This window comes from Carassius auratus, chromosome 11 (assembly GCF_003368295.1).
Source record: "Carassius auratus strain Wakin chromosome 11, ASM336829v1, whole genome shotgun sequence".
NCBI lineage: Eukaryota > Metazoa > Chordata > Actinopteri > Cypriniformes > Cyprinidae > Carassius > Carassius auratus.
Window position 1 is genome coordinate 8,590,563 of NC_039253.1, and position 13,085 is coordinate 8,603,647.

The 13,085-nt window shown below is 37.9% G+C and overlaps 1 protein-coding gene across 3 annotated transcripts in view; it reads left to right on the plus strand.

Moving 5' to 3' along the window:
• The window catches only part of dnah1 (dynein, axonemal, heavy chain 1), a 36,549-nt gene that overhangs the window by 3,292 nt on the left and 20,172 nt on the right, over positions 1-13,085 (plus strand). For all 3 annotated transcript variants that reach the window (XM_026275221.1, XM_026275220.1, XM_026275222.1), the window contains exons 6-33: positions 18-180; positions 1,340-1,463; positions 1,674-1,806; positions 1,983-2,141; positions 2,526-2,778; positions 3,514-3,671; positions 3,781-3,992; positions 4,077-4,372; positions 4,673-4,823; positions 6,237-6,427; positions 6,536-6,761; positions 6,844-6,963; positions 7,389-7,471; positions 7,611-7,752; positions 7,844-7,999; positions 8,135-8,333; positions 8,550-8,803; positions 9,552-9,764; positions 9,900-10,064; positions 10,155-10,276; positions 10,352-10,457; positions 10,778-10,957; positions 11,176-11,316; positions 11,444-11,607; positions 11,782-11,892; positions 12,024-12,318; positions 12,561-12,674; positions 12,765-12,914. In XM_026275221.1, coding sequence (XP_026131006.1) covers positions 18-180; positions 1,340-1,463; positions 1,674-1,806; positions 1,983-2,141; positions 2,526-2,778; positions 3,514-3,671; positions 3,781-3,992; positions 4,077-4,372; positions 4,673-4,823; positions 6,237-6,427; positions 6,536-6,761; positions 6,844-6,963; positions 7,389-7,471; positions 7,611-7,752; positions 7,844-7,999; positions 8,135-8,333; positions 8,550-8,803; positions 9,552-9,764; positions 9,900-10,064; positions 10,155-10,276; positions 10,352-10,457; positions 10,778-10,957; positions 11,176-11,316; positions 11,444-11,607; positions 11,782-11,892; positions 12,024-12,318; positions 12,561-12,674; positions 12,765-12,914 — 4,781 coding nt within the window. The remainder of the gene's footprint in view (positions 1-17; positions 181-1,339; positions 1,464-1,673; positions 1,807-1,982; positions 2,142-2,525; positions 2,779-3,513; positions 3,672-3,780; positions 3,993-4,076; positions 4,373-4,672; positions 4,824-6,236; positions 6,428-6,535; positions 6,762-6,843; positions 6,964-7,388; positions 7,472-7,610; positions 7,753-7,843; positions 8,000-8,134; positions 8,334-8,549; positions 8,804-9,551; positions 9,765-9,899; positions 10,065-10,154; positions 10,277-10,351; positions 10,458-10,777; positions 10,958-11,175; positions 11,317-11,443; positions 11,608-11,781; positions 11,893-12,023; positions 12,319-12,560; positions 12,675-12,764; positions 12,915-13,085) is intronic.

A 13,085-nucleotide genomic window follows, 5' to 3' on the forward strand; every position in this document is an offset into this window, starting at 1 on the left:
TCTTTGTTTTTTATTAGAATCTATGTTGAGAATGCTTCCTGTCCCACCCAGTGCTATGGAGGAGGAATGGCATGAACTCCAGCACGAGACAGACTTCCACCCTGGAAGTTACTGTCCAAAAGTTCAGGTGCCTTATGTTTGCCCTCCAGGACATGTGCCCCGTAAGATTGAGATTGAGAGGTGAGCGGTTCAGATAAACATCTTACACAAATGCTTCTCAGCTGTTGGGTCACAACCCAAAAATGAGCCTCAGGTCTGTTTTGTTAAGCAAAATAGATGCAAGCATAGACGGGATGCTTGACATGCTTTATCATAAAAATAAAAAGAATACAATTATTCCAGGTTAAAGAAACTAGTCACTTGAAAAGAGGGTCAATATGGCCTCAAGGTGTGTTGTACTGTAAATAGTCAATTGTTGAGATTTTTATCATTAAAAATTACTGTTCAGTTTTTTCCAATAAATTAATACAATATCATTCCAATAAATTAATACATATCAATGCAGCTAAATACATTTACATAAAAATATGATGAAAAGAAAATAAATAATCAAGAGTTGTATCCATAGGTTAATTTAAAAAACATACAACAAATCTGCCAAGATAAATGGTGCATTCTTGACCGAATTAAATAATTAATAAATAAATAAAATTAAATATTTTCAACATATAGATAGACATCAAATCTTCTAACCTCTTGACAGTGGGAGGATGTTTAAAAGACTTACAGTGCTTTAAAATTTGTCTCCGAGCTATCAATGAGGCAAAGGCAAGAACATTAACATACTACCTCTTGGACACCCAAAATAGCTATCAAAGGGCATGGATCAAGGGAAATATTAAGATGTTAGAAAATGTTTTTAGCATTGAAAATATTCAGAAACTACTACATAGGGCAATAGAATTGGTGTGTTTGCACACGTGCTTCAGATACCTTTCACAAACAAGTGTTTCCATAGTGTCGAGTTGAGTTCCCTTTCTCAGGAAACCTGGTTACATACGCAACCTGAAATGTTCTTATTTCAATTCTAATAATATTTCACAATAGTACTGCTTTTACTGTATTTTTTTATCAAAAAAATGTTACATCCTCCTGACTCCGAGTCCAAACCTTTCAACAACAGTGTAGTTTTTTTAATATAGTATTATTTTGATATTATTATGTTTAATTTTGAGTACAATTAATTTTGTTCATTTAGCACTGGTTGATACTAGATATTAGATTATATATATATATATATATATATATATATATATATATATATATATATATTTTTTTTTTTTTTTTTTTTTACATAAAGGCATTTTTCGATATTGTAAATGTCTGTTTTAATTTCCAGACGTAGGAGGGAGTATCAGAAGTTGGATATCAATAATCTTTTGGCAGAGCGAGGCATTGATTCCAACCAGCTGATGCTCAAAAATGAGACGAGTCCACCAGTTTCAAACTACCTGTCTCTGGAGGTCATGCATGTTCTTGTATACTGTTTTAATGAAATATTTATTAAATATTCATATTTTAATGTCCGTTTCCTTGTGGCTTTTACCCTCATTTTGGTGTCCATGTAGATGCTTCAGTTTAAAATCATGTGTCTTTCTGTTTCATTGGCGGTGTAATTGTGTGTTTTGTATAAGTGGCTCATTTTGTGTTTAAAGAACTTTGTGTAACAACAGATATTCGACAATGAGGACTTTGACTCCCGTACTCCAGAGGAATGGCTGGCTTTAGGTTATGAACAAGGCTCCATCGACCGCAAACCTGTTCCTGCCAAAGCCCTGCTGCCAACAAAAAACAGCTTCTCACCTGGTACAGTGCTGTTTAAACCCTCTGGAAATACCTGACATATTGTAGTCGAATGGATCCCATCATTTGTCTTGTAGTTCATTCTGAAAATAAATTAATCTTATAGCCCATCCAGTGGGAGCCATATGGGCACATGTGGGAAAAATTTAATGTCTGTTCTTCATGTGTTTGCCATGTAGTGGATCCAGAAAGCCCAGCTTTGGAGTATTCTTGGCAGTTGGTTGGGGTACTACAGTACAGCCAAGAGAAGAAGGAGTACTTGGTGCATAAAGCAGACTGCAATGGATGGGTTCGTGATTCTGATGGAAAGCCTATTTTGAATGGAGGACAGAGAGAGGGCAAGTTCAACAGCCATTCATGAACTGTGGTTATTTTAAACACCTCATGAATCCTTTTGAAGAGCACTTTTCCCCCAAATTTGATGAGTTTCTTGTTAGAAAGTAGAAAGTAATTACATTGTCACATAATAAGCTCATCCCAGAAGAGAATGTAAGTAAATAAAAAATGTTATAGATGCCTACTAAAGAGACTTTTATATCATATAAAAAGCATAAAACCTAATAGACATCGGCTGCAAACCACAAAACATGTGTTTTGAGTGTTTTACTACTCGGTGATGTAGGTAGACTTTCATAAACCATTGTGTTTCTATTTCACTATCCAGAATATTCACTATATTTGACTTCTGTTTCTATTTCATTATGTTTTCTTTCTTTCCCAAGGGGCTTTGTCACTGCAAGAAAGGCAATACTGGGTTCCCAGGATCAGGCTGCTGTTTTGTGCAGAGGACCCCCGTATCTTTACCCAGAGAGTCCAGTTTGCCCGGGACTTGAGACAGTACACTGAGGCCATGATCTTGTACCATCTTTCAGTTGACTGTATGCTAGTCTGGAGTGGCACCCCCACCCTTGACCTCACCAGTTTAAAACGCATCCGAAATTATGCAGTATCCACACCAGGCCTCCAATTTAAACAGTGAGAAAAATTAAAATAATAATAGGATCAAATATAATTTTACATTTCAATGTATGCAAGGATGTTAAAATGACATAAAACATTTAAATATGAGGGCCAAAAACACCCTGTAATCATATGTTTTATACCTTACCTTTAAAAATTGTAGTGTCAACAATGACAGTAAAAACATTTATAATGTTACAAAATATTTATATTTCAAAAGAATGCTGTTCATTTGAGCCTTCTATTGTGTGACACTGACAACCCCAAACTATTAAACAGTAGTGTATTTGTTTATTTAGCTGAATATCCATGGGTTACACATAAAATGCACTGTAAAAAATAAAAACCTCTCCAACTCAAATTTTTCTAGTGACTGGTTACATCTAAACTTTTATGCTAATTCAGTTTGGCCAATTGAAAAATGTAGATGTGATCATCAATCAAGAGTTGGAGAGGTCTGATTTTTATTTTATTTTTATTTTTTTTATACAGTGTATGATTTTTATGCATCTGAAGATTTTATATATATATATATATATATATATATATATATATATATATATATTTCACCCAAGTAAGATCATTTACACATTAAATTAAATGAAAATATTCAGAGTTTCCTATAAAAGTCATCTGCACCTTCCATCCCCACCAGATGTGCAATTCCAGAAAACACAGCATATAAATCTGTAAACAATTACTGATGTCTGCTGAATTAGTTTGTTTTTCAATGAACACATGTGTCTACAGTCTTAAGGAGTGTGTGATGGAGCTGGAGGAAGAGCTACGTTTGGAGTACGTTCATACTATGAACCAGATGTGCTTTGATAAGGTGGTACAGGAAAGCCCAGAAGAGTTCCCCCACATCAAAATTCCTCAAAATGAACTCGAGAAAGCTCCTGAGAAAGGTAGAGAAATGGACATCAAAAGAAAGGAGACTTTCAGACAGTCTGGGATTTAATGTTGTTGATTTATTTTATGAGCCCACCCACAATGTGCTGTCTCCTTTACTTCTAGGCCTTGTGTCAGTGCCTGACTATCCTTTTGAGAAGAACCGTGCAGCTTTTGTCTTTAATACTCTGCTCACTAAGCCTGAGGTGATCACTGTGCTGTCCACAGTGAGAGAAGAGTGCAACAGGGTGGCAAAAATGAGTCTGTTTCATGTCAGCTTCACAAAGTCACTTAGCTTGGAGGAGTTTGAGTCAGCACAGTCTCAGAAACACGCACAGGTATACAAACTATCACCAGTACACACTTATACATACAGTACAAATGTGCCTCTGTGTCATCATACATTCTTTGTCTTCCTTTAGGTCCAATTGTTTCTACAAGAGTCATGGCTGGACACTTTATGTACTGGGATTTTGTCTAGTCTGCATGGAAGTCGTGACTGGTACAATCTCTCTGTTTCCAACTGGGATGTTTATCACATGTCTAAACTGTGTCGCTTGATGGCACTGATACGCAGCATTCAGCAGGACACACTCAGGTTCCTGGTGCAGGACTCCTTGGACAGCTTAGCCAAATTATTGCTTGATGCTTGCCACAATGTCCTACAGTGCCCCAAAGATCTGACCTGGGGCCCTGATCTCATAAACAGCCCATACAAGTATGTGCATTTTCATTATCGTGGTTACTGCTTCCTAAATATGCTTGTAGGATTATGTTTGAGGTTGCTTTTTATTACATTTCTTTTCTTTAAATTATAAAATCTAAATCGGTGGTTCTGTTGTACTACAACATTAAATTGTTTTATTTTTTACATATATTGTATATATTGGGTTAAGAGGAACATATCAGCTTAGTCTTGGAGTTAAAAGAAACAAGATCTAAATAAGATCAATTGAGTGCCATTGTTTTATACTATATGTAACTTATCAACTTATCAAACCAACATTACTTTATGCAGGCCAAAAAAGAAACCCCTTTTCTCAGTGGATTTGGTTCTTGATCAGAATGGTGTTGGTTACAGCACTCCTCTAGAGAGCTTTGAGACCTCCGTTATCAACCTGTTTGATAAAGGAATCCTGTCCACACACAACATACCTCAACTAGACAAGGTTCCCTATCTTATTGCTTGTACATAAATCATTTTTATGAAGAAATTACAAACCCGATTCCAAAAAAGTTGGGACACTGTACAAAATGTAATAAAAACTGAAAATTGCAATGATGTGGAAGTTTCACATTTCAATGTTTTATTCAAAATATAACATAGATGACATATCAAATGGTTAAACTGAGAAAATTTATCATTTTAAGGTAAAAATAATTTGATTTTAAATTTCATGGCATCAACACATCTCAAAAAAGTTGGGACAAGGCCATGTTTACCACTATCTGGCATCCCCTCTTCTTTTTATAACAGTCTGTGAACGTCTGGGGACTGAGGAGACAAGTCGCTCAAGTTTAGGAATAGGAATGTTGTCCCATTCTTGTCTAATACAGGCTTCTAGTTGCTCAACTGTCTTAGGTCTTCTTCCTCTTTATGATGCGCAAAATGTTTTCTATGGGTGAAAGATCTGGACTGCAGACGGGCCATTTCAGTACCCAGATCCTTCTTCTACAAAGACATGATGTTGTAATTGATGCGGTATGTGGTCTGGCATTGTCATGCTGGAAAATGCAAGGTCTTCCCTGAAAGAGACGACATCTGGATGGGAGCATATGTTGTTCTAGAACTTGGATGTATCTTTCAGCACTGATGGTGCCTTTCCAGATACAGATATAGAGTTTTAGCCGGTAATGGCGAATGGCATGGTGGATTGTGTTCACCAACAATATTTTCTGGAATTCCTGAGCCCATGTTGTGATTTCCATTACAGTAGCATTCCTGTATGTGCCCTGAGATCATGTGCATACAGTATGGTTTTCCGGCCTTGACCCTTACGCACAGAGATTGTTCCAGATTCTCTGAATCTTTGGATGATATTATGCACTGTAGATGATGATAACTTCAAACTCTTTGCCATTTTTCTCTGAGAAACTCCTTTCTGATATTGCTTAACTACTTTTCACCACAGCATTGGGGGAATTTATGATCCTCTGCCCATCTTGACTTCTGAGAGACACTGCCACTCTGAGAGGCTCTTTTTATACCCAATCATGTTGCCAATTGACCTTATAAGTGTCCCAACTTTTTTGGAATGTGTAGCTCTCATGAAATCCAAAATGAGCCAATATTTGGCATGACATTTCAAAATGTCTCACCTTCAACATTTGATATGTTATTTATATTCTATTGTGAATAAAATATACGTTTATGAGATTTGTAAATTATTCAATTCCTTTTTTACTCACAATTTATACAGTGTCCCAACTTTTTTGGAATCGGGTTTGTATTTTATTTAATAATTTTTTTAAGACTAAATTATTAATCAAAGCCAGAATTATTTGTTAAAAATGCTTATTAAATTATTAAAATTTAATTTCTGAAGGCTTTGTTCTGTCTTTGTTCCTTCCCATTCTCTCAGTTTGTAATGAAGAACTTGCTCGTCGTTGGATATGTGTTAGATACAGTGGCCTTGTGGGAACCTGATGTTAACAATCTTAGGAAGAGCATCAGTTTGGCCCTGAAACAGGCCATCATACCTCTCAGATCCTACGCCCGTCAATATGAATGCCACCTTGAGCTCCACAATTCAGATATCAACACTTTTCTAAAGTAAATCTTTATATTGTTTGCTATTTTTTTTTTTTTTTTTTTTTTTTTATGAACTGAGAGACTACAGAGCAAGGATTGTCCTTTTGCTTATATTTGTGTGTCTCGAAGGTTGCACAGTCAGGAGAACCAGACCGTTCAGGAAGTGAAGCAGGAAGTCCTGGAGCATCTTAGTGAAGTGGAACTTTTAAATCAGTCCATCCCTTCTGCCATCATCATCGGTCCCTTCAAAGTCAGTGTGGAGGCCGTTCGGCAAAGCTTGGTGAAGAAACGCAGGGCCCTCGCCAGTGCAGTGCTGGACCGTCTCGCTCAGAGGTTACGTCAACAGATACAGGATGTGAGTCATTGTTCATTAGGACTAGAAACCGTTTTATCAAGTCTGAATGGATCGCTGTGATGTAATATTGTGTGTGTTTCAGGCAAGTACAGAGTGTAAAGCCGTCAGCAGAAAGCTGTCGGAGAAACCAAGCTGCATTGAGGAGCTCATAGATCAGAGAGAATGGATGAAATTACTCCCTGAGCAACTCAAAGCACATGAAGTACAGTCACTGTTTTAATATTTATTATTAACGCAATTATTTGTGTTTTTCCTTTATTGGGAATGGATAGTGGAAGAGTGACAGAAAACGGTGCCACCATGTGGCTTATCAGAGCACATGCAATACTCACTGGCCACATCTTGCTAATTTTGATAGTCCATGTCGTCTTGCTTTTTAAACAACTTTTTTTTACTTTGTCAAATGGTTAAATGATTTGTCATGACATCCACTTTATTGCTGCTTGGTAGTTTTTCTTTCCTTTGGCTAGAAGTAAACATTTGACTTCCTGTCGCCATTGCCATTCTATCAGCATCTGTTGCTGAAAGTCTCCAACTTGATTAAAGCTTAAAAATCCTCATTGCATTCTTGCATTTAATTCTGAATGACTTTTTTCTCTGTCTTCCTCTGCTAATGGCATCCTGCAGGAGTGTTTGTCCAAAGCTATGTCTGATTATGATCTAACAGATGAATTCTTGTACAGTCTCTCCGATGAGGATGTCAATGAGAAGTGAGTTCATCATTGCCTCGACTTTGAATTAAGTCGTGTTTTAACACAGTTGCTTTTAACTCATCTAAAATCAGCCATTCTACACATCTATATCACATTTCTTCAGTAGCTGAGCTCCTAAATACTAAATGTTGTGTAGGTGGACAGCAATGGCCTGGCCCTGGATGATCCTGAACCAGATGGAGAGAGTGAAAGCCCAACATGCTGAGGATGAAGAACGCTTCCTTAAGAACCAGCTTGCAGATCAAAACGGCTTCTTGGATCTCTTGAATGTCCTGCAGGTCAGACTCATAAAGTCAAGAATGAGAGGTTTTGCCTTTAATAGATGGTCACTCCTGGCATTGCAATTAAGTCACCTCTCTTTATTTGCAGATGACGGTGGCTGGATTATCTGGTTACACAAACCTCGGGCGAGCGCATGAGGTGGCAAATGAGGTGCGGAGAGTGAGCAAGCAGCTGAAAGAGTGTCAGGAAATGGCACAGCTTTACAACAACCGTGAACGACTCTTTGGCAAACCAGTCTCTAATGTAGGTTAACTCTGCATGCAAATTTGTGATTCATTGTTTTATTATTTTCATTCTATGACATTAATGAGACTATACTTTTTCTAAGAACATTAAAACTGAAAAATCTCTGGTACGTGTTTTATGGTTTTGGTGTAGTACGCCGAGCTACAGAAGCTGAACAAAGAGTTTCAGCCATTTTATGACCTGTGGAAGACAACATCGGATTGGCTGCGTTGGCATGAAAGCTGGCTCAATGACCCGCTGTCAGCCATCAACCCTGAACAATTGGAGAATAATGTCAATGATGCTTACAAGACTATGCACCAGTGTGTCAAACAGTTTAAAGACATTCCTGGTGAGTGGGAAACAATGTTAGAGGACATAAACTAATATTGTATGTTTTTGTGTCATACCTAGCATCAAGAAAGAGATATGTTTTCCTGTTTTATAAGTGAAGTTGAAATTTTCATAAATATAAAAGGAGAAGAAAAACCTGTGGTTTAGACATATGTATTATGTGTTCATGTCATACTGTTCAAAACATGTTTTTATCATTATTGACTCTATTCAGCCTGTCAAGAAGTGGCATCTGAAATCCGGACTAAGATTGAAGAGTTCCGTCCGTTCATTCCCCTGATCCGGGGCCTGAGGAATCCTGGCATGCGGAACCGCCACTGGGAACTTCTTTCTGAACGTATTAACATGAATATAAAATCTACAGCGAACCTCACCTTTTCCCTTTGTCTGGAGCTGGGCCTACAAAATCATGCGGAGGAAATCACCCAAGTGGCTCAGGAGGCTGGAAAAGAATATGCTATTGAGCAAGTGAGTGCAGTATTTGTCCCATGAAGTTGTTTTTCAGATGTATTTTGTATTTATGAGGCACATAAGAACACTGTGTTTGGTAGTATATGAAAATAAGCAATGCACTGTATACTCTTTCTCAGTGTTACCTGCAAAAAGAAATCTCCATTCATTTGTGAGTTGAAGTTTTGCATCAACTAGTGGACTTTTGACAGCTCCAGGGCTTTTGTTAAAGCTACAGATATTTTATTTATCCATTGCATTTCTTCTTCATAGACAGCCAAGTTTTATCAGAAGCTCATCTTGTCTGTCGTTGGATTGGAATTTTTTTAATTATTATTATTATTAGAAATTACAATACATTGTGGGATCATTTGTTAAGGTTTATTGAGCCCTGAGGTAGTGCTACACCACAAAAGACCACTAAGGCCAGAAGTGGAGCAGCGCTGCATGACCCACTAAGCCAACTGGAAGAGCTGCACCATGGGGCTCATTGCATTCCAAAGCTACAGTAGGGATGTCTGTACAGTTGTGGCTGATATCAGATCGTAATGCAAAATTCTGGCTGCTTTAGGTCAAGACATTGTATCTAAAGGCACTAAACTCATATTTTATGAGATATTTTCTAACCCTTCGATAATTATATAAATTAATAACAATATCACAGGAACATTTTTGCTGTTTGATCCTTTTTTTCCTGAACTGCATAACAGAACAATTCCACAGAGATATTATGTCACATGACATTATTTTCTGCTCTCATACATAGGCTCTGATAAAGATGGAGAAGGAGTGGTCAACGGTGATGTTTGAGGTGATGCCTTATAAGGAGACAGGGACTTACATCTTGAAGAGCCCAGACGAAGCTTCTCAGCTCCTGGATGACCACATTGTAATGACTCAGAGCATGGCCTTCTCCCCATATAAAAAACCCTTCGAGGAGAGAATCAGCAAATGGGAAAGTAAATTAAAAATGACACAGGTAAGCCAATCATCCTGCAGGTATGATTCTGAAATCCACAAGGTGAGGTACTTTTGGATGTTTGTTTAGTAATAGGCGTCCACACCAAAAACAATTACTAAAAGTATTTGTGTTACTGTGGTATTCTGCTGGTAGGAAGTATTAGAAGAGTGGCTCATCTGTCAGCGGTCGTGGCTGTACATGGAACCTATTTTCAGCTCTGATGACATCAACCGGCAGCTGCCTGTGGAAGGAAAGAGGTATCTGACCATGGAGCGCTCCTGGAGGAAGATCATGAAGGCTGCCCATGATAACAATAAGGTGAGCATGGTCAGACTACTTCATCATACTATTTTTGATTTGTCAGTGGTTCACCAAAGAATTGAGATGCGATTGTCTTTATGAGTCCAGGTGATTGAGGTGTGTCCTGAACCACGTTTATTGGCCAGTCTCAAAGACTGTAACAATTTACTGGAGCTTGTTCAGAAAGGACTGAGTGAATACCTGGAGACCAAACGAAGTGCCTTTCCCAGGTAAAAATGATACATTTTTATGGTTTAATAGCATCATATGACCCCTTTAAGAACTCTCTTGTTTTCTGGTTTTAGATTTTACTTTTTATCAGATGATGAGTTGCTGGAGATTTTATCTCAGACTAAAGATCCAACAGCAGTCCAGCCACATCTCCGCAAATGCTTTGAGAACGTTGCCCGGGTGAGTCCTTTTTTGCATACAACAGGTCTTGTTTGCTGTAATATGTTTACGATATTACTAGCATGGCAGAAAATAACATTTTGGTTTATTTAAAATGCTGTGGACCTAAGGTCATAAGTAGCACAGGTATATTTGTAGCAATAGTCAACAATACATTGTATAGGTTAAAATGACAGATTTTTATTTTATGCCAGAAATCATTGATGCATAAATCTTAATTAAAAAAAACTGACACTTATGACTGGTTTTGTGGTCCAGGGTCACCACATATAGTGTTCCATTAATGTCAGAAATTCTGAAATCTGTTGTACAACATGTAGCTCAAGTTCCAGTCAGATCTGCTGATCACACACATGTACTCTGCTGAGGGAGAGGAAGTCCAGTTGTCTGTCCCGGTGTCTCCTTCTGGGAATGTGGAGCATTGGTTGCGGGAAGTGGAGAACTCCATGAAGGCCAGTGTAAGAGACAACATTAGTCGTTCCCTGCATGCCTATGTAGAGGTAAGTGTTGTTTCTGAAGTCAGTGATTTTTAACAAAGTGCATAGCTAAAACACATTTTTAGTTTTTTTGTTTTATGTAAATGGCCCTTTAATCAGTATGAAACACCATTGATTTACAAAGTGCACTAGATTTTTTGTTGCTAAATGCAATGTCTCTTATAATAACAATTAGTTTATGTTGTCAGTGAATGTTTTGATATGAAGTCTCAACTCTGCAGCATCCTCGTACAGAGTGGGTGCTATCCTGGCCTGGGCAGGTGGTGATCGCTGGCTGTCAAACATTTTGGACCCAAGAGGTGTCAGAGTCTCTGGATAAGGGAGACCTTGCAGATCGGCTTTATCCACAGCTACAGACACAGGCACGTACTGTTTACAACAGTGCAACAATTCAATTCCTGGGGATGTTTTGTTCAGTACAATGTTGTAAATTCTGATTAGGAAACACTGGATCTAAGTTAAAGTGTGTGTTTGTATATGTCCACACAGTTGGGAGATTTGGTGCAGCTGGTGCGGGGTCGTCTGTCAAAGATGCAGCGGATGGTACTCTCAGCACTCATTGTGATTGAAGTGCATGCTAAAGATGTGGCAGCAAAGCTGGTTGAGGAGAAAGTGTCCAGTGTCAATGACTTTGAGTGGATCAGTCAACTGAGGTTATACAATATAAAATCTAAATATATGTCAATTGTAACATTTTGATAGTTGTCTTGTAAAAGTAGTGAAGTGTGTGTGTGTGTGTGTGTGTGTGTATATATATATATATATATATTAGAGAGAGAGAGAGAGATCAGTTTACTGTACACGTGTTAGTGTTTGTGTTTTCATAGATATTACTGGCGTGATGACCTGTACATCAGAGCAGTGAATGCTGAGTTCTTGTATGGTTATGAGTACCTTGGTAACTCAGGACGACTTGTTATCACTCCATTGACAGACAGGTGACATTTAGAAAACAGAACCACAGTTATACTGCATGTAGCTGTACATGTGCTTTTCAAAGAAAATGATTTTACAGGATGCTTTCTTTGTTAGAAATTAAAATGATATACAGTATTTGCCCATAACACAGGTGTTACCTCACGCTGACTGGTGCGCTACACTTAAAGTTTGGAGGTGCCCCGGCAGGCCCTGCGGGTACAGGAAAGACCGAGACTACTAAAGACCTGGGCAAAGCTCTGGCCATCCAGACTGTAGTTTTTAACTGCTCCGATCAGCTGGACTTCATAGCCATGGGCAAGTTTCTCAAAGGCTTAGCTAGTTCAGGGGCCTGGGCCTGCTTTGATGAATTCAATCGAATTGATGTGGAGGTTTTATCAGTTGTGGCTCAACAAATCACAACCATCCAAAAAGCCCAACAGCAAAGAGTAAGTAAAATCACACACTTCTGTTTAAACACTATAATATGTGCATGGTAAGGACAGAAGGGAAGTGCTATTTTTTCTTTTCTTTTTTTTCCTTTTTTTACATAACTTTTATACATCATACATCATATCTAGTAAATTATTGTTTTAATTCTTATCCTTATTTTTATTTATTTATCTAGATAATCAAGAAAATGAATGGTAAAAATTTGTGGAAAACCTGATGTCCTGTTTGTTGTGTTCAGGTGAAGAGATTTGTATTTGAAGGAATGGAAATCCCTCTTGTTCCATCCTGTGCAGTCTTCATCACTATGAATCCTGGTTATGCTGGTCGAACTGAACTACCAGATAATTTAAAGGTAATTGAAATGTATGGAATTCACCAGCAGCAATATAAAAGGGCAAAATAAAAAAAGACTGATTGATAACATATTGTATGTGTTCCTTAGGCTCTATTCCGTCCCGTGGCAATGATGATCCCTGATTACGCCATGATAGCAGAGATCTCTCTTTACTCATTCGGCTTCAGTGATGCCAAAGTCTTGTCCAAAAAAATCACCAGCACCTTCAAACTGTCCTCAGAACAGCTCAGCTCACAGGTGTGACTTTTATGGCATGAGTGCAGCTATGCTTTGGAGGGGATGTTTTTTCATATAGAAAAGTCAGACAAGAAGAATGAAAAAGAAAAATAGGCTTTGCTTGCTTCTTCTGTTTGTTCTTCAGACTTCATCTATTTGTTTCATGTGAAATTCACTTTGTTGCATGTTGTC